Raw genomic sequence first — 21,297 nt, forward strand, 5'->3', positions numbered from 1 at the left:
ATTTGTTTATGAAAATATCAAGCCTTTTTTTGTGACTAGTCTGAATGCAAAGTGACTTTTATGTTTAGAGTGAATGTACTTTTCTTAATCTCAGATTTCATTTGCATACTCTTTAAAACCTAAATATATTCCAGATGCTTGCTTTCAGTGAAACCATGTATTTTATGTTATTTTCTCTGTCTTAGGTTGGTTGGTTTTAATGGCCTTGTAACCACACATACACAAAAATATAAATTACCTCATTTTGTTTTTCTTTCTGAAATGACTTCAGATTATAACATGAAATATCATTTGTTTATTTTAAGTAACTTTAAATTGGTAACAGTATATATCTATTTGTAATTATATTTTATTGTTTTACTGCCATTTTGATTGCCCTCTGGATCATGTTTAACAACTATTCATGCTGTTGTAAGTTGCAAATCACTTGGGAAACGTGGAGGTCATATTACATTATTCAATTACATTATCCACAAGCTGCTTACTGTGTACTTTTTGAAAAGTTTTATTGTATTATTATCATTATTTATTTTACCTAATCTATTTTTAATTTAGCTGATGAGAATCCTGTTTTTACATTTTAGTTACTGCTGTAGTAATAAGTGAAAAAAACAAGAAATACTTACCTAAACATTTTTTTTTTGTATTTTGTTGTCAACTGTTGATTAGACTTAACCCTATTTTTATAGTACTGAGCTAGATATTTTTTATTGAATTAAATAATGCACCATATAACAAACAGTAAAAATATGTAAATGGCAAACAATGTTACATAACAACCACAGTTTCATGGCTTTCTAACTATGTGATGAGAACCATTACAAATTCATCCAAACTAGTTGTTAACTTTCTTGTAGGAACAAAGCTCATAGTAACAATGAAGTTGACAGTTCTCCATTCATAAAATAATGTTATACATCATTTGAGAGATGAAACCCTAGGGTTTCTACTCATTATAGATAATATAAAATTAAATGTAAGAGAGAACTTTAACCAATTCTAAAAGAGGGGGTGTGGTAAGAAGGATGTGATTTTGCATTCATTAGCTCTACAATAGAACAAAATTGAAGGCTATAAAAATTATGGTTTGTCTGAGTGATGATGATTTGATGAGTAATTTATGTAAGATTTCATACTTACTGAAGGGGTGGTGAATAAATTTTTATAAAGTACTGATTTTATATAATCAAGAACTTAAAGCTTATGTGCTATTAAAATATGGATTATTAGCTATGATTTAGTTATATTAATTGGTATAACATAAACAAAAAATAGTTTAATTAAATTTTTAATATAAATTGTGAAAACCTTGTGGCATGCACAATAAAGGATGCTTATTGTGAAAGTGGTAAACAGTCTTATTGAAATCAATTCATATCAATAAGATTTTAATTCAAATGTTTATATTACCTAACTTTAACTTTCTTATTTTTGAAAATAAGCATTTAAATGCATTTTCAATTTGTTTTTCCCTGTGAGTGTGATAAGTGTTTACTCTGAATTCCCCATCTTAGTATCAATCTTCTTTTTTTTACCACTTAATGGAATTCAGAGTGTACAGCTAATTACAAACTTATACTGTAGATATTGACAAGCCAAAATATAAAATTTGGATATCTAGTCTTCTTTTTTTATGACTTCACTAAATTTTTGACATTCACCTGACAAGTCTGTAATTCTCTCCAAACTTTTTGTTGGAAAAATTTATAAGCAGGTTTAAATGTGAAGCAAGAATTTATCATTCATAATTGTTTTTATCATAAAGTGGAGTTTATTGTAAGTGACTTCAGAAACATTAGAGTTTTGTGATTTGTTCTCATATATTTATTTTGTTGAGAAGTCTGTCAGAGACACTTTTTTCAGATCACCATCAGAAGAAAGTTTATTTAAATCTTTTTTTTCTTCTTTTTTTTTTATCTTGATGACAATGTCTGTTGAAAAGTTTTTTTCATGCAAAAATGTCTAATACTCATTTGATCAATGACACTGTCAGGCAAATTATTTTGGAACTGGTTGATTGTATGTTAAAAATGTTCATGGTGAATTGATCTTCAGTTTTATTTCACTTTCTTTGAGCAAACTGTCCAAAATTAAGGTATACACAGTCATCTTTCTTTATGATGGTTGGACATGACATGTTGGTAACCACTGCTATGGAAAAGTCCATTTTATTTAATTTAGTTTGTTACTCACTCTTAGATTATTTCTTATTACATAGTGCAATTTCACAGGTTAGTAAATGATATCTGAAGTAGCTTACTTACCAATCTGTGTGTACAACTGCAAATAATTAGGATAGTAGGATTATTGCTCAAGAACAGAGTGACAACACAAAAGTACACCAGTCACTATACTTAGTACTATCTAATGAAAGCTTATGAAATTTTGAATAAAATATTGCAAACAAAGCCTATCTTTACCAAAAACATAGCATGGTCATTGTGGATCTAAATGTTCCATCTGTGAAGAATGATATGTGTACTAAAAACACCCTTACTAGTAACTTTAAGGTAGATTAATTCAGACGGTTACAGATAAACAAGTATTGTAATTTATTCATGTAATGTAAGAGTAATAATTTTTTTCAGTCATTGTAGTTTAATTACCTTTGCCATTGATGACTTCATAATGCTAATGATGTCATTAGCAAGATATGTGATTGAGAGGATGACTCTCAGTGTTATGTAACTAAATCATGGCAAAGCTCATTAATGACAGAAAACTGACCTGTAGTCTTCCCTGTCTTGACTGTATTTTAGTGAACTAGTAATTTGTAATATACAGTCACATTTCAGTTGTTGTACATTTTATATATACGTATAGGTTATTATTATTTAGAAATAAATTATTAAACATACTTTCTTTAAATATAGAACAATAAATCAAGAGGTAAAGCAAACAATTATCTCTTCTCGCTACGACTTTTGAACTCGGTTGCTGCTGGACATAGGTTGCTAAGCCTTTTAAAATTTTGTGCATGGAGAATATCAAACAAACCTTTATTTTAGGTTTTATACATATACAGTTGAATAACCAGAAAGCCGTAACTAACTGTTCTGATACCATAGAATTCCATTATCATTTATTAAGCTTAGTAACTAAGATGTATTTAGATTTAAAAACATGAAACTTTGAGTGGACTAAAGACACAACTTACCTTCATGAAATTTTGGTTTGGAAGAACATTGTAGCTTTTTCACAGATTAATATGGCTGAGAAAACCACTCTGTTGATTGGTTATTCACATGCCATATACTGTAGTTAAGAGTATGTAAGGGACTGTTTCACAAAATGGAAAGAGTTGAATGGGAACACTGTGTTTGATTTAGTACATAAGTCATATCTCAGTAAAATAAAAAGATATGAGGTTCCTATTTTGTATTCTAACTTGTCAATATTAGTAATTTGAGTTACTAATTTGTATAAAACTACAGACTTAGTATTTTGATATAAAAATAATAATTTTAGTCAATACTGTATTCAACATACTGTGTGACTCACTGAAATCTATGTTTAGATGTTCTTTTAATATTTAATTTTAAACTAAAAAAATAACATGATTAAAGGTTGAGTTATTATCTACAATTTGATTCTAAACTTATTGACACAAATTCATGAAGTAGTAGAGTAGTAAATGCGATGGCATGGCCTTTGATCTGTGATCTATTACAAAAGGGTTAAACCAGTCCTTCAGTACAAATAATGTCATTATTTTTTGTCTGTGATTCTGAGATTTTACAAACCTATCCTGTGGAAGCATACAGTCATAACTGATTGTACCATTTTTTTATGATTTATGATAAATGGAAAGTCACTGTGCAGTTTTGTCTGTTAATAAATATATAAGTGTACAGTGACTTTCTGAATACTCTGTAGTTTGAATAATAACAAAATCACCAAGCCTTTAAATGTTATAATGAATTAATTTGTTTCACATCTTTATAGATGTTACAAATATTTTACTATGTAAACAGCATTAACATAATTAACACTGTATAGAAATTATTTACAGACTACTGTGTTGCAATAAAATAGAAATAAAGGCAAGTTTGTGATGGATAATAGTATGTAGGCTTTAAGGTATCTTGTGCATTGAGGTACATTTGAAGCTCCATTGTGTTCACATGTGTTAGTATGAAACATTGAACTTTAAGTATATTTGTTATAATTATTACTTCATTGAATGTATTCTGTTGATAAAAATTAAATTTTAGCTATATGTTTAACAAGAATGTAAAGGCATTATTGTGTTATTTTTAAAGAAAAATTAGCAAACCTTTTTTTTGTTTTTGCTGGACAATTTCGATACGTAAGTGGCATTTGATAAATAACATGATGCACTAAACATTGAGTTTTAAAGGAAAGAGGAAATATTAATTATTCCATGTTTGTTTCTCTTTCTCTGTTTATTGTTAAGACAAGTTCTTGATATTTTTTGTTAGGAATGATTGGTCTTATTCTGTACATTCTCTTGTTTAGTACTTTAGTTTTTGTTAAAACAGTTGATTATCTTTATTAACTATATTTTAATGTCAGGGAAAGGATTCTGTATTAAAAGAACAGTTTTTACTTTTAGACAGAGAATAGTAATTAGATTTATCTGGAAGCTTAAATTGAATTGTTTCCTTTTGGAATTTTTAAATATTTTAGAAGCCTGCAGTTGCACTAAGTAGATGTTTTCCGAAGTTGATCTTAATTGTCAAATTTAATTTTTGACAGAGACAGTTTTTGTCTAAATATTTCTAATGACGATATTCACATCCCTCTTAACCCATTTTACACTGTATTCTGTAACAGCTGTTTAGTGTACCATTTTAGTGTGTGTTTACTTCTATGAATATCTAAGAATTGTATTTAAATTCTAAATATGAACACAAAATTCAGAACAACACCTTAAACATTATTATTAAAGCTTGGTTGCAGTTCCTGCATGGCTTAATAATTACAGTTGAGGTATTTTATTTAACAGCCTCCACAGTTTGGGGCTATCTTTTTTAACGACTTATATTTTTAGTCTATAATTTTCCACATAATTTCTTGAAATCTTAATAGGTGTAGATTTGTGGTGTTAAGTTTTCTATTGACACAAATAATTTTTATCTTGTCCAATTTAATGTTAATTATATTTGTGCCTTGAAATCTCCTTTTAGAAAGTTAGACATTGTTGGTTAAAAAGCAAAAGTTTGGCATTGAATTACTGTATGTAAATACATGAGGTTCTTCAGGTGCTTCTTCAGTTTAGCTTACTTGGCTTAAGTGCAGTGTTGCTGGTAAAACAGATGCCAAAAAGTTTGAAACATTTTAAGTTCCAATTTAACTTAATGAATATTTTATTGGATAACTTCTGAACAAAGTTGTTGTAAGGATGAGGAGTGTTTTTATTTTTAATGGGTGAAATGACTAGATTGGTTCTTAGGGTTATCAGACCATCATTTGTGAGGTAGTATAGATATTAAACGTATAAATTAAACAGAATGGTTAAATTACTTATACTGGTTAGTTTTTTCACTTCCCAGGGCTTTATTTATGTTGTGGCTAGAGCTGGGTGTTGGTGGTAGTTGTCTGTAGATTATCCCATTAATCAGTTGAATTTGATTAATTGACTAGTATAGTGTTCTTCAAAACATGTTTGTACCAACAAATAAAATGTCAGTGGTTGGTGCTTCTAGCTGCTGTCCCTATACTGTCTGTCTGTGGTTATTCAGAAGGAAAAAAGTGGCAATGGATGGTGCCAACCAGTTGTCTCCCTCTAGTTAGTAATTAATAATAGTGGCAAAGAGCCTTAATAGCTTTGCTGTGAATGGCGAGTATAAATAAATAAAAGGGGAGGCAAATTTTACACTAGACTGAGTTTTATTTTTCTGATTGATCTATTTTTAACACAAGGTGATTTATGCAAGTTAGTCACAATGAGATAAAAAAACATATTGATGTGCTTTTATATTTTAGATATCTGTTAAATGTTAAAAATGTTTTTACACACTACATAATAAACTTTTACCAAAAAGAAAATATGCTTTGTATGATATCCAGTATGGATGATACTGTCTGATGATACTTGTCTAATTACAAGTGAATTAGTGTGGTATGGGCTGGTTTTTCAGTTTTGTGTGCATGTTTTTTCCCAAAGACTTTCTTTGAAAAGTATCTCAGTGCTTTGTGACTTTTCAGGAAAACTGTTTATTGCTAACAAGCTAAGTGTAAAGTAAACTGTACTGTGACATTTAAAAAAGAGGTTTGTGTTGCTTATGATGAACTTTTTTCAGTGATATTTAGCAGTAGTCATATTGCATGGAAATGCTGTACAGACAGAATGAGTCCTGGATGGCTCCATTCATCAAAGCTATAACCCTAAGTGAACAAAAAATTAAAGAAAAATAAAAATGTATGAGGGTAAATTGGACAAGTCATAGATTGCTTGTTACTTTGCTCTGTGCTTAATAATAAACATTTTACTGTTATATCAATTAGTTGATTAAGTTTAATCGTAATTCTAATTAATTGGTTTAATCAAAATTTTGCTTATTAGATTAGTTTATATGACACCAGTTGATCTAATCATGACTCATAGGTGATAGGTTACTCAAATTAAATTGTGGAACTTTTCACTTGAAGAAGAATAAACAATAAATAAAGGAATTTTTATAACAACCTTTATTTTATCATTTTTCTTTCAGTCTATCAACTTTGATACCTAGGCTGTTTTCGATAACATTTTTGAATATCATTAAAATCTAAAGTTATCTATGAGCACATTAAATTGCATTATATGAAACAAGGAAAGTATTTTCTTTCTAAGTTCTTGTATTATTTTGACTAACTGAAAGAAGAAATATTATTTTCTAGCATCTGACTCTTATTGTTGAATTGTTTCTAGCTGCATACCTAATAATATTAGTTAACTTTTACTTGAATGATAGTGTAGGTAGAATGTTTAACTGCAGAATTAGCATGTACATGGATTAATAAAAATTAATAAAAACTTGCAACTATATATATGATGCAGCATTTATCGTGTGTGTATATAAAAATTTGTCATTTTTGTATCTTTTGCAAAGACAAATCTAAATTTTTTTAGAACATTTAATTGAAATTAAGCTTTAAGTCTGACTAAAATCAGTCTCTCTCTTCTTTCTTTTTTTTATAACATGAAATTGATGATAAAACCAGGATGAGTGAAGAACTTATTTTATCAATAACGTTAATAGTGCTAGTATCACATGTTAATATCTTTATGGTTTTGAATACAGTTTACTTCTATATAGTAACCTTACATACTATGATAACCTAGGTATTACTTATATTTTGCCATTATAAAAGGCCTGATGATATTTCTTTGGTTTACTGACCAAAGCTATGCTGATGAGCATTAAATGAGCAAGACTTCAGCCCACAGTAGTAGATAAGCCTTTCAAAAAATGTGTTAGGCCTTTACATCACAGGTCTCTTTTTCAGTTTCACTTCTGATGAAAAAGACTTATTTTAATTACATTTACATTAATTTTCTTTAATTTCAACTGTTTTTATCTGATGATGGTAGTTTTCTTCATGCAAAGGGATGTTTGATATGCTGGTATTTATAATCCACCTCTCATGTTTCCAGTTTCAGTATGTGGTCTTTCTAAGTGAAGAAATTCTAAAGGTAGAGGTGGGACTTGTGTGAAGATAACTGACTTTTCCAAGTTTAGAAACTGTGCTGTCCTAATTATGTCAGTGCAACTGCAAGCATTTAGTTTGAACATTACATTATTTTACTTTGGAAGCTTTTAATTCCAGTGAATATATTATTTATGTCTACTAAATATCTCTGTATTAATTTACTTCTTTTAAGTAGGTTTTTATTAATAACAGAAGAAAGCTTAGCTTTGAGATAGAGTGATTGATTAGACCTTTGATAAAACAAGTATTAAATAATCATGTTGAATTCATGTTGTAATGCATAACAAGAATACCCAGTTAGCAAGAATGTACAGCAAAACATTGTTTAGTACTTGCATGGTGCAAGAAATAATGAATTGTGGCTATGTCTTAAAAATCAAATATTCATTTTTTTAACATTGTTATTGTAGCATCTGAAAAATGAAGACTTCTGGATAAGATTGAGACTAATCTGTCAGATTATCACTGCTTTGCTACAGTCTGTTAGATGGAAATTTAATGTTAAATATTCATTCTAAATACAGCATATCAATGGTTTGAGAATGTTGACCTACCAAATCATCTGATTGATAAAAGTCAATGGGAACTGAGTTTAGAGAAAATTGGGTCATTACTTTTTGTTTATCACAGTCTTCATAATGTTTAAAAAGTGCTTGCTGAATAAAAATGTGTGCTATGAGTGTTTGCACTATCTAATCCATGTAATGAGCAAGTAAGTATGCCATCAGAACAAGTATTAAACAAGATGGCAAACTTATGGCAGCTTTAGACAATTCATGCTTTATTCTTTGTGTCATTTCAATATTTTTTTTGCTTTACCCTATAGAATACTGTTTTATGTTTGTTTAATTGAAGGCTTTAAAAAATCTATACCTTGATAAAGCAGTGATGTGTAAAATTTTATAGAAAATTATATATTATTTGCTCCATTAAGATCTTGCAATACCTGGTAATATAGCCTTTATAATTTCATTCTTCCAAAATTTATTAATTTTGCAATATAGATTAGTTTGTTTTGTTATTTCAACAGGATAAAAAAACCATTCCAAATAATGTTATTACTGAACAAATTAACTGAGCATTCATGATACTGCTGCATGATAATTAAAAGATGTTCATGATAGATTGATAAAAGCTGTGTGGAACCATTATGAAAACTGAGAGTAGTGTTGATAGGATTAATTTAGCTGTGAACCTGTAAGGTAGGTTGATAAACAAGACACCTACATGAAGAGAAAGTAGTTAGTTATCACTGCTCTCTAGATTTGTCCAATCAAGACGTACATTATGTAGCTGACAGTAGAGAATCTTCTCTCACTTATTTAGGACCATTCAGCCATTGATCCTGGATCAGAATTATATCAACCTCAAGAACCAAGTCATCAAGGCAGAGAGAAGAGTTCTGAAGGAGCTGGGCTTCTGTGTTCATGTAAAGCATCCCCATAAGGTATAAAACATTCAAGAGTTCTTATAGTTATCCTTATTTAATTCCAAACATTATTGATTTATCAGTGAAAGTCAGTTAATTGGCCAAAGAATTATGTTTGAGGTATGAAAAAAGTTGCTTAAAGTAATGTTTGTTTGATTTTTTTAAGATGTTTTAAAGTTACTATAAAGCAAGGTAAAGAGGAATTGTTGCTAAGCAGTAAACATTTTCAAAAATAATAACACCTTATTTTAGAGCCTTCGTTTGGGAAGGTTTTGTTGTAAAAAATTTATATTTAATAAGAATGTGTATTTTACAGGTTGTTGAATTTAAGAATAAACATTTTATTTCCAGTCTATGTTTTTAATCAACAGTGAAATTTTATAGATTATTGTGACTTTTCTTCAAGTTTTGGAATGTGAGAAGAACCATAAGCTGATGCAAACTGCTTGGTAAGTTTTGGTTTTGTTTGCTTGTGTAGTGTTGATTTTGCTTAATAACTGTAATACAAACAACTTAAAATTAGATGATAATAATATGAGTTGTTGTGTTTCATGTATGGTATTAAAAATGTGATTCTTTTGAATGTTCCACTGATGTGTTTGCTTTGTTACTGAGTGTTTAATCATCAGCAGTTATGTTGGCTTCTCGTGTATTAGAACACATACACATGCACACACGCACACATGTAAACATACAGTGAAATGGACGTTTCTGTGTATTTTGGTTCTATGTTTAAAAAATGTTTTCTATACGTTTCTTTTTAAGTTTTTAAATTATCATTGTTTAAGAACTTTTATATATGTTTTGAAACATTTATTAAAACATTGCATTATTAATCTTCATCTGATAGAGCTTAGGTGGTACCTAAGTCCCATTGTCAACTTGGACCTACCACCAGGACCCTACTCAGCTGATTACCCATCCTGCCTAGGGCAACCCTGTGGGGCAGCAACCAAGAGGGCCATCACCACTGGGTGCTATATTTACTCTAAACAGACCAATAGTTTTTGGTTATAGAGTCAGTCAGGAATTAAACCAGTGATGGTACTATAGTGTTGCTAGAATAATAAAAGTGTTATTCATTGGAAACTGTCCTTACGATTCCCAAACTGAGAAAGATGTTTCATTGTTCAATATGACATGTTAAATTCAGTAATATAGCATTTGCATGAAATCCTTTAAAATCATCAAAGCAACACGATTTAATTGTTGCAAAACATAGAAAAGTTCCCACTCCAGTGATAATTAACATCTGATTTTTCTATCTAACTCAGTGTAGGTTTCTGGAGTGTATTTATTTTACATATCTATCTGTAACTTAACTGATTCATTAAAATTAAAATCTTTGAGTTTCACAACTTAGTCATCCTGATCAGATTTGGTACTGAGAGAAAGATCTTGTTTGTGAAACTGTAATGATCTGTAATTGAAAATACCATGATGATACTTATTCTTGGTTGTAACTGACAGACTTACTTTAAACAGAGTTACTGATAATTAGTAACTTTGATTTATGTAATGTATCATTGCATAACTAGTCTGATTTGTAGATGTTGCTGTACACTTTAATGCAAGATTAGTTATGAAATGTGTAAAATAATGAACAATAGCATAATGTCAAATTGTTTGTGTTGATATAAACAGGTACACAAGGTGCAAGGTCAAAATTTAGAAAATACATGAAATAGTATAGTGCAGAACAGCAGTGTGTGTAATACAGAACTCCGTTTTAATTATTTTGATATTCAAACAACAGTTCTTTGTCAGTCCCAAGTATATTGAAGATTTAATTATAATGAAAGACATTTTCTTGAAATATGTGTTAAATAGTTGCAGGTATTATTAATTCATCTTAAAGAACTGGATTTGATGTACTCTGACTTTAATACAAAAGTTGTGTGAATAAATGTAATTACAATAATGAAGTGTATATAAACTTATTTCATATATGTTGATTCAGTTTCTTTAATGGCAAATTGCCATTGAAAATAATAGAAAAGTGCAACTGTTCATTGAAGTTTTTGAAAGTAACAGAAATAGGAATTTTAAGGTATTACTTATTGACTAATTTGTGAATGTAGCTTTTCTTTTAAATTGAAATTAAAGTATAATTGCATGAGTTATATTATTATTACTTGGTTGGTATATTGCATAAATAGTACTGACCTTAATTAGGTGCTAGTAATGTAATGGGCCTGGCATGGCCACATGGTCAGGGCATTTCACTTGCATTCTGCAGGTTTGAATTCCTGTACTACTAAATATGTTTGCACTTTCAACTATGGAGGCATTATAGTGTGACAATAAATCCCACTCTTCATTGGTAGAAGAGTAGCTCAAGAATTGGTTGTAGGTGATGATGACTAGCTACCTTCCCTCTAGTCTTTCATTAATAAATTAGGGATGGCTAGCAGAGCTTTGCATACAATTCAAACGAAACCCAAACCCAGGTAATATAATGTATATATTTACCCTTAGTATAAAAAAAAGGGGGACGGCTCTAAGACTCAGTGTTAAGTGACCTGATAACTAATATTTGAAAGACATTGTTTTTAATTTTCTTCATATTGTTTTGCTAGTCTTTAGAATGAATTATTTTTGAGAGTGCTGTGATTAAATTGAAATAATTTGAAATGATTTATATTTCAGTATTTGTTATTTGATTATTATATTGCATAAGAAGTGAAATAATAATTTTAGTAACACATCTTGCTGCTCATGGATACAGTGGAACAACATAAACCAAGATAAAGTGAAACAAAATTCCACTAATTTTAAGTATTTTTTCTTACAGTATTGATCGTAATAAAATTATATAGAATCTGATGATGTGGATACCAGTGTAAACATCTGGAAAATATAACAGGATGTCATAAATTGGATCATTACAACATTGAAGTAAATTCATGTGTAATAATTAAATCATTCACAGGTTTACAGTAAATAGGTAGTATGTTGATTTAAAAGGTTACAATATGTTTAAAGTTGTCCATTTAATAAAAAATAATATGAAAATATGAGTTTCAGTTAAGTTGCATACCTTAAAAGATAAGTAGTGATACATTGCAGGAACATGAAATTTAAGTGTAGGATAAAATATTTATATTTATTTACAGAATTTTATACTTAGTAGAGTAGAAAATTTTAAAATAAATAATATTTTGAGAGAACATAGGAATTCCTACTTGCACCATACCTGCAGAGATTCCACGCATTGTTGCTGTCTGAGCTAGCAATCATGGAACTTTCATGAGACTGTATTTAAAATATACACAGTCTACTCCAAAGTGAGAAAAAAAAATGCTGATATTTTGTAAGATAAGATAAGATTACAAAAAAAATTAGAATATTCTCAGTTGCCTAAGTATTTAATCCATTTTTTATGGCAACCCTAAATTAGTTCAGGTGCAGATGAATAATTTGAATGGTCATGAAATTAAAGTAATGATTTCTGTCTGTGTATGGTTAAAGTGGTTTAATTTGACTTCAAAATATATACATCTGTTCAAGCCACAAGTCATTAGTGATGTGACAAACCAATCCTGAAGGTCAAGGAGCTTTCCAAACAAGTTAGGGATAATGCTTTAGAGAATCACAGATTAGAAGAACACTACAAAAAAATTTAAATGTGGTGATTATCTTTTTTAGTTTGATGAAGTTTATCATTAAAAAGTGGAATGTGCTTCATACCATCCAGTCATTATCCAAATCACTTCAACCTTCTAAAATAAATAGCCAGGCAAACAGAAAACTGGTTAGGGATGTAACTGTGAAGCCAATAATGACTCTGATAGATTTGAAAAGTTCTGTGTATGAGATGGGAGCCAGTGTTCATACATTGGCAACATTCTGGTCCCTACACATAGCTGGCCTGTGTGAACTATTAGCAAGAAAGAAGCCATTACTGATAAAGAATAATCTTAAATCTCATATAGAGTTTTTGACAGATCATGCAAATGATAGTGCATGCATGTGGCAGAATGTTTTGTGATCAGAAGAAAAAAAAGAAAAATTGAGGTTTTTTAGTCTGAAATCAAAAGTTGAGCATGGTGGTGGTAGCATTATGCTATGGGAATGATTCTCATCAGTAAGGACTGGAAAGCCTGTCAAGTTTGAGGGAAGATAAATGGTGAAAAGTGGAGGCAGATATTGTAGAAAAACCTGCTTGAGTCACCCAGAACTCTAAAACTGGGTTGAAAATTCCCATTATATCAAGACAGTGACCAGAAGCACAAGCCTAACATCACACTAGAGTGGTTTCAAAAAAAGAGAAGAAAGTGATTGTTTTGACTTGAATTCAATAGAAAATTTATGGTGAGACTTGAAGACTCCAGTCCTTCAATTATTCTTGAAAAAAGTTGGCAGATTTAGAGAATGGCCAAAATTGCACGATTCCATTGTGAAAGCTGGTAGAAACCTGTATACAGAATTTCAATTTATATATTTTCTTTGCAGGTTTTGCTGATATTCATCCTCCTTCACACATAATTAAGTTTTATCATTAGTTTTGGATAAAAACAACTTCATTAAAAATAAGTGTGTACATCATTTGTATTTCATAAAAATGTGACATTATTGGCAAGAAGTGAATATTTTTACAAGGCACTGTACACAACTCGTCTAACAGGCATGACACAGACTATTGTGCAAGCACTGTGAGAATATAGTATGTCTTTAATGCATTTAAATCCTATAGACTTTATCATAATAAAGAAACTCAGTGTTGGTTAAATATTTTTCTGAATCTCTCACAAAGTTGCATCACAGCTGGCATAGAATAGGTGAAAACATTCTAAGTGTTTGTTTGAACATCACTGTAGCTTAAATGATTGCCCAGAATTCTAGAAATCAATGATATTTGAATTAGATTGTCACAGAAAGTAATGTAGAGGTTGAATTTATTATGCAAAACATTAAGATCACTAGTTTCATCATCTTAGTCCATAACCGAGTCCACAATTTTACTTCCCAATAATATATTACTTTTCATGAATTATGTAAATGCAGTGTAGATTAATTGTTGTAAAAATTAAAATAAGAAATAACGTTTCATTATGACAGCTTTATTTTAGTTCGATTTTGCTTCTTAAAGCTTATAAATACAATAAGTAAATACTATTTTTATTGAAAGTATGTTATTAGTGTATAAAATTTAAATCAAATTATTTTAAACGTTAAAAAATATCAGTAACGTAAAGCATGTAATATTGTGAATCATGTTTTTTCCAATTGTCTTGATGTGTACTGTGGTTTGTAACCTGCTTACTATAAGTTGATGCTAGAAAATTTATCAAATCAATGTAATTTATTATTGCAATACTCACAAAAGGTTATTTCTCAAAGTATATTATTGTTTATAATATAACTGTATTTATGAATATAAGTCTATTCAGTGTAAATTGTGTGTTGAAGATGTACCAAAAGCCATTTTAAATCACAAAAATGTATTGTGCTCAATGTTTATGATTTTTGTTCAGTTTTAGTGAAAAAATATTGTGGGCATCAAAACTCAAAAACATTTTCAGTCTTCCTCTGTCATGTTTTGTATTAAAATTCATATTTTCATAAAAGTATGAGCATGTGTCAGAAAGGTGCTATATATTATCTGTAATGTAATAAAACAAAAATAATTTTTTTTAATTTTTAGTTAGTGTTTGTTCAACTGATATATTCTGGTAAGCATTAAAGAATAGTAGGATTAGATATTTTTAATTGCAGACATTACAAAGAGAGTTTGAATCTGTACTGAAACTGAGAAATTCTGCATCTTTGATAAAGTTTACAAGCTGTAATAAAATAGAAACTAAAGAAATAGACTTGTGTAGTGCATTGGTTGTTTCTGAGATAGTGAGTTTCCTTGATTATTTGAAGTTGTTTGAGCTAAGCTTCTCTTGATTCTGGTCAGTCACACATTTTTAAATGGCATTATATTAATCTTTAGGTCAAAATAATTGATCAGTTTGAATGGAGTTTGTTATACACCTTTAACACTAAAGCTTGAACTGCTTAATGACAAAACTAATCAGCAGTTTATAGTTCATAATAGACTTGAAAATGTAACTTTGGTTATGTTTATGATAGTAGAAGATGCAGGTGATAACCTGTGGAACAATAGACATTACTAAATGTGCTCAGATTTACTACTTGTTGTATGTAACTTGAATTTAAACTAACTTAATGTTGTTGGTGCATTAAATTAAGCAGTTACGTGACTTTTGGCAGAAATATTTTTGATGTTTCAGACTAAGGAATTTACTACCGGAACTTTCTCACTGAAAGTGGTAGCATGAGGACCTCAATTTTACAAAGTAACTAAACACCAAAGAATAATATAATTAATAACTTGGACTTAAGAACAAAGTATTTATATTTTTTTGAAAGTGGCTGCATGAAGTCTTGAAAATTGTTTTGGAACCGAAATAAAGAAGAATTTTGCTATGTGATATATGGATTAGTTGTGAATAAAATGGTGGCCTAGCGACTAAAGGAAATTTTCACAACATGGCTAACAAGTACTTGAAAACAAAACACTAGAGGAACAGCTTCTTGAAACATTAAGGCAAGAAGAGAAAGTTGGTTAAATTAAGAAATGTGCTTTAATGTTTTGTTCTGCTCTTGGTTTGACCTTTTATGTGGGTTGGATAGAAGGCCAGTGTCCTACAGGTGGATGTACATTTAGTTAAAAGTTTCAAATACTCCAAATATTCACTGGGGTACATTAACATTATATTTTGCACCTCGAAAGAAAGAAAATGGTAACTAATTTTATGGTTTTATGCTTAAGATTTATAGGTTTTTGAAAATCTTTGTATATTTTAGGAACTATATGAATGACAGTCTGAGATCTGAAGTTTTTGTTCGATATCATCCTGAAAGTATTGCTTGTGCCTGTATTTATCTCAGTGCCCGGCTCTTACAAGTAAATATGTTTTTATTCTGTGGTACATGGTTGAGAATTATCATTCATTATATTTTGGAGAAAGTGTAAATATAAATATATATATATATATATTTTAAGCTGTTTTCTTAATCAGAAATTACAGGTTACCCTATCTCTCTGATCTCTTAAACTTTTCCAAATCAGTGTTTTAACATTTAATTTTTTTAAATTTATGAAACCAAAGCTACTTTTTTGTAAATGTTTAAAAAGGTTTAACTGGTTATATTTTGACATTTTGTTATGTACTTTAGTTTTAACTTGGTTATTCTGCTTTGCTATAATTCATAAGCTGCCTCAAAGCCCACTAAAAAACTAATTAACAAATGAGAAGATAGCTAGAGTTATAGAAATTTGACATTTTGAGTTATAAAAGTAACACATTTATATTTGGAGTGAAGACATTCTAAAAATTTGTGATTCAAGTTTAATGATACACTTAATGCTAAATAGATATAAAAGTAGAATTTTTGTTTTTTGTGTGTTTCAACCCAATATTATTCTAAGTTGATTTTTCAACTTTTAAAGGCTTGTGGAAATATTGATTTTTTTAAAAAATTATACACTTTAAAAATAAAATTATAATAAGCAATGATAGAAGCCTTAAAGGATTACAGTCAGTTAACTTAGGTAACCAAATAAAAGAAATTCCACTAATCAACAATATTTAAAAACTTCACATGAAAGAATGTGAATTCTTTTTATGCAAATTGTCTTATTGAGAGATTGCTTTTTTCTTTAGATCCCTCTGCCAAGTAAACCAGCATGGTACTTAATATTTGGTGTGACTGAACAAACTATTGAAGACATTTGTCATATAATTTTAGCTTTGTATACTAGGAGAAAGGTTGGTATAATTGTCTGTATACAATTATGTTAATACAGTAGGAGACGGGATTGGTTGATAATGAACATTAGAAATGTATTATTTCTGTTTTTGAAAAACATAATTAAGTGTAACTTTTGTACTGTAGGAATTTCAAATATGTCACTTTTAAAGAATTTTTTATATGTGAAACTTTCAAATAGCTATGTAGGTTATACATGTAATAAAGTTTTTAAGTGGAAATAATAAGATACACAGTTACCAAGTGCAATGGGTACTAAAACTCTGTTTCACCTCTTTCTCTCTCTAAAAGAATGGTAATTATGGGCCCAACTTTTAAGGAAAGTGCAATACCTATAATATTTTATTGTGAGATGTATTTAATAATCTAGAGCTGAAGGAATGCTTTGGAACTTAAAATGGAATATACTTTTGTTTATAATAGGTCAGTAGTACATGCTCAGAAATGCTGCTTATCTATTACTATGATTTGCATTAATTAATTTTAATTGGAACAAATTAAAAAATCTCTCGTTTCAAATATATGTATAAATAATCTTTTTAGGTGATTGGTTGTGAATTTGATGTTCTCTACTGTTTACTTTTCATACAGGCTGATCCAGAACATTTGGACAAGATAGTTGAGGAACTTAAAAAAGCTCAAGAAGAATCCAAATTAAAAGCCAAAGAATTATTGGGAAAAAGTACACCAGTTCATAACAATGCTGGATTTTCTCCTGGACCAAAAAATAGTAAGGATGATTATTAAAATGATTCAACTGTTGTTTATCTAATTGAAATTAGTAAATATAATGATAATAGATTAGGTATAGGGTAATTTTGAAACAACTATTTTCCAAGGTGATAACTCATCTATTGCACAGCTTAGCTTCTAATGTGGCATGTCTGCAAAATAAATTTGCATACCATTAGCCTTGAGGTAACTCTTATCTAATTTCACTGAAGTATACCACTTCACAATGGTATCATCATGCAGTGAAAGCTCTCCACTAGTAGGAGGGTGACACCTTCATGTGCACTAACTTCCTCCTATGCATTTGCACTCATGAAGTTTCACTTTTCTCCTCTGTATTGCACTATAAAGATGCGTTAAAATTAACTGTGTTCAAGTTATTGAACTTTGTATTGTTAACAAAACTTTGATTTTAATTTCCTTTCATTCTTGTTTCAAAAGCTTTGTTTATTGTTATTTACACTTATACTCTATTTCTGCAGTGGGTGCTGGAGGATTGTTAACTATTTGGATTACTGCAGTTATTGTTCAATATATTGTGGATTACCACATACCTAATGGGCTATCTAGTCCTTTCTTGTTGACCAGATTTCTTTCTCCTTAGTTGAGATGGTCTGTTTGACTACTACTTATACCTAATTTGCTTTAGGTAGTACTTTACTTTTTGTAAAACTACCTTAACCTTTTAATCTCTTTATAGATTTCATTCTCATACACTGCTGGCCAAAATTTTAAGGCCAGTGAACATAAAGAAAAAATATGCATTTTGTGTTGTTAGACTCAACCACTTATTTGAGTAGAACTTTGAAAGATGAAAATAAGAAAAGGGAAAATAAAAGTAAAAAACTGTTTAGCATTTAATAGGGAAAATGTGAACACTATGAAATTAGCCTAAATACTAACTGGTCAAAAGTTTAAGACCATACTGAAATGAAGCGTTAATAGGTAAACATGTAACGAAATTTAGTCATTTGTGTTCAAGCATTAACATTGTCAACACCTCCCACTGACATCTATTGTGTTACATTGGGTAAAAAAACAGAGTTTGAATGTGGCAGAATTGTTGAGCTACAAAAGCAAGGTCTCTCTCAACGTGCCATCCATAGTGGGATTGGGCGTAGTAAAACTGCTGTTGCAAATTTCTTAAAAGACCCTGCATGGTACGGAATGAGAATTTCAAGTCGTTAGCTCAAGAATATTTTGTTGGCGTTGAGCAGGAGGATTCGACGAGTTGTCTGGCAAGACACCAGCCAATCATTGAACCAGATTAAGGCCTTAACGGACACAGACTTTTATTCCTATTTACTTTTCTACTCTTTCCAAACCAGTTTATGGTCTTTTTCACCCAGTCTGTGGATGACCATGGCTGGTGTGTCTGATACTTTAAAGTGCATCTCTCTTGTCTCTTCCTCCTTTTGATTTTGTTGTCTTATCTGTTTTTGTGTTACCTTTTTAATGTTTTTCCATTTCTTACTCTTTATTTCAACTCAGCATTAGTCTTTCTTGTATTAATTGGTATCATGAGCAATTTTGTTACTATATTTGTGACCTTTGACTGACATAACATTTTCTTTATTTATATGTATTAGCCCTTTCTTGGATGTTTTCTGTTATTCTGCCTCCCTTCTTTTACAGTGGCTACTTGGTTGGGGTGGAGGATTAATATTGGGATCTAAGTCCTTTTTCATGTTCATTGTTGGGTACTTTCGAGCATTTTTTCTTCTCTGATCTCAACTAACTTTAGTGTATGTTCTTTGTCTATGAGCTACGACACATCTGGAATATATTTTGAGCCTTTTCTCAAGGATTTATTACAGTGACTGGGCCCTGCCTTTACTACTGCCTTCATTCTTTACCACCTCTTAGACCAGATCTCTTCCTTCTTTGACACTTATCTCTCTGATTGAGATGCATTTTTTTTTAGGAGGACAGGTCTTCTGACATTTGGACATTGAACAAACAACAAATCAAAATACTAAATCTTCTTGCTAATCATTAAGTTTGTTCCAATTTCAGGGTTCATACAGACTTTAGAAAGTCTTGGAAAATTGCAGGAGCAATTTCCAATGTCTGTAATTTTTTTGAAATATGAATTTTCCCTATAAGTTTAGAAAAGTTATGGAAGTCAAAACTTTTCTCCTTTCTGTATTGTGAACCAAAGTTCTCTATAATTTATTTGATGATATCTTATAATTTCCAATATTCTGAGCAAGTCCTTCATTTTCTTTTTTTAGTAACGAGCATAAACTTCACATGCACATGCATGGATAGCAACTTGAATTACTTTAGTGGTATAATTTTGAATAAGGCCTTTGATGTCATAGACTTGCCTTTCATGCAGTTATGTAATCACGATTCATCAGTTGTTTTTTTTTCCAGTCACTATTTTTAGATCTTGTGGTATTGACTTGATTGTGTACTTGCATAAGCTATGTCAGACAAATGTATATTTAACAGTGCAAGGTTTCAGAAGGAAAAGTACAAGGAATGGCTTGTTATTGGTGCACATTGCCAAGAAATTTGTTGCAAGGTGTGATATAAAAAAAGTTCGGTGTTAGCAGTATGGATGAGTCTGAGTTGACAGGCAACATAAAGGGAAGGGGGATGTGAGGCTAACGTGCAAAAGTGGGACACATCTGAATCTAGACTGATGCCATATAGAACATTGAAAGTTAGGCCAGCTGTTGTGACAAATCAACACAATGCTGTAGTCCAGCAAGTAAGCAAATAATATTGCAGATTGGAAAGATGGTGCAAAAGTCAAATAATTGTTATTCTGTGTTTTATTTGTATATACTTCAGCACAGTATATTACAGAATAAACAGTGACTGTAGATTATATGAATTATTTTGTTATATTTGGTCTGAAAAACCAGTTTTAAGCACTAAGAAAAGTTTTAAAGATCTGAATCACTGAAGATATATGAGCTCTATGAATTGTGTGTCTGCTGATGGTTCAATTGGTCATGTTCCACTCAGACTATTCCAGTCTTTTCTTGTTTCAACTGCCATTGCAGCTTGTGCTGTAAGGCTTTTTGTTGTTGTTGTTTTGGGCATAGACCGTATGCTTCTGAGCCAGTTTACATCCTTTGCTAGGAGCTTCAGTTTTGGTGGTGGACTGCCTGTTTTGGCCTGTCCATATCTATCAACAGATTAACTTCTACACCTCCCAGATCTTCTGTAGATTTAACCCTTGATTGGATAAGTCTACCTTGGGAGATTTTTTTACCCTTTTCAATTCTGAGCTTCTTTTTGTATGGTCCTCTATTACTCATCCTAAGGTTTTGCTTATCAGTTTTTCAGCTAGTCCTATTTCCTACTCTTTTTCTTGATACCTGCTCTTTATTTACCTCCTTATTCTAGCCTCAGATTTACATACAAGTCTCCTTCTTGAGCCCTACTTTTAACAGTTTGTTTGATCATCTTAGCCTTAGTCCACTGGACATTTGGAATCCTACTTCTCATCACTTAATCCCCCCTATTTTGCTTCTCACACTTCTCTTCTTCATAGAGGAATATATCCTCCCAAATGGAATTTGATTTATAGCACATCTCCTTTTTTATTTGGTATCAGTCTTGTAGAGTCTAGTGATAGAGTTGAAGTAAGCAAAGAGGGTACAGTTTGAATGAACCTGAAGCACACTAGATATTGGCTGTCCTACAACTTGTATTCCAGTACTCAAATACTTGTG

General features: G+C 30.3%; 1 protein-coding gene across 1 annotated transcript in view; it reads left to right on the forward strand.

Annotated features, from left to right (window-relative positions):
* LOC143223114 (cyclin-L2-like) overlaps positions 1 to 21,297 on the forward strand; it is a 54,339-nt gene that overhangs the window by 30,745 nt on the left and 2,297 nt on the right. Inside the window, exons 4-8 of the mRNA XM_076450600.1 lie at positions 8,986 to 9,106; positions 9,473 to 9,537; positions 15,908 to 16,007; positions 16,768 to 16,872; positions 17,465 to 17,603. Of these exons, the coding sequence (XP_076306715.1) occupies positions 8,986 to 9,106; positions 9,473 to 9,537; positions 15,908 to 16,007; positions 16,768 to 16,872; positions 17,465 to 17,603 (530 nt within the window). The remainder of the gene's footprint in view (positions 1 to 8,985; positions 9,107 to 9,472; positions 9,538 to 15,907; positions 16,008 to 16,767; positions 16,873 to 17,464; positions 17,604 to 21,297) is intronic.

Source organism: Tachypleus tridentatus, chromosome 8 (genome assembly GCF_004210375.1).
Source record: "Tachypleus tridentatus isolate NWPU-2018 chromosome 8, ASM421037v1, whole genome shotgun sequence".
Taxonomy (NCBI): Eukaryota; Metazoa; Arthropoda; class Merostomata; order Xiphosura; family Limulidae; genus Tachypleus; species Tachypleus tridentatus.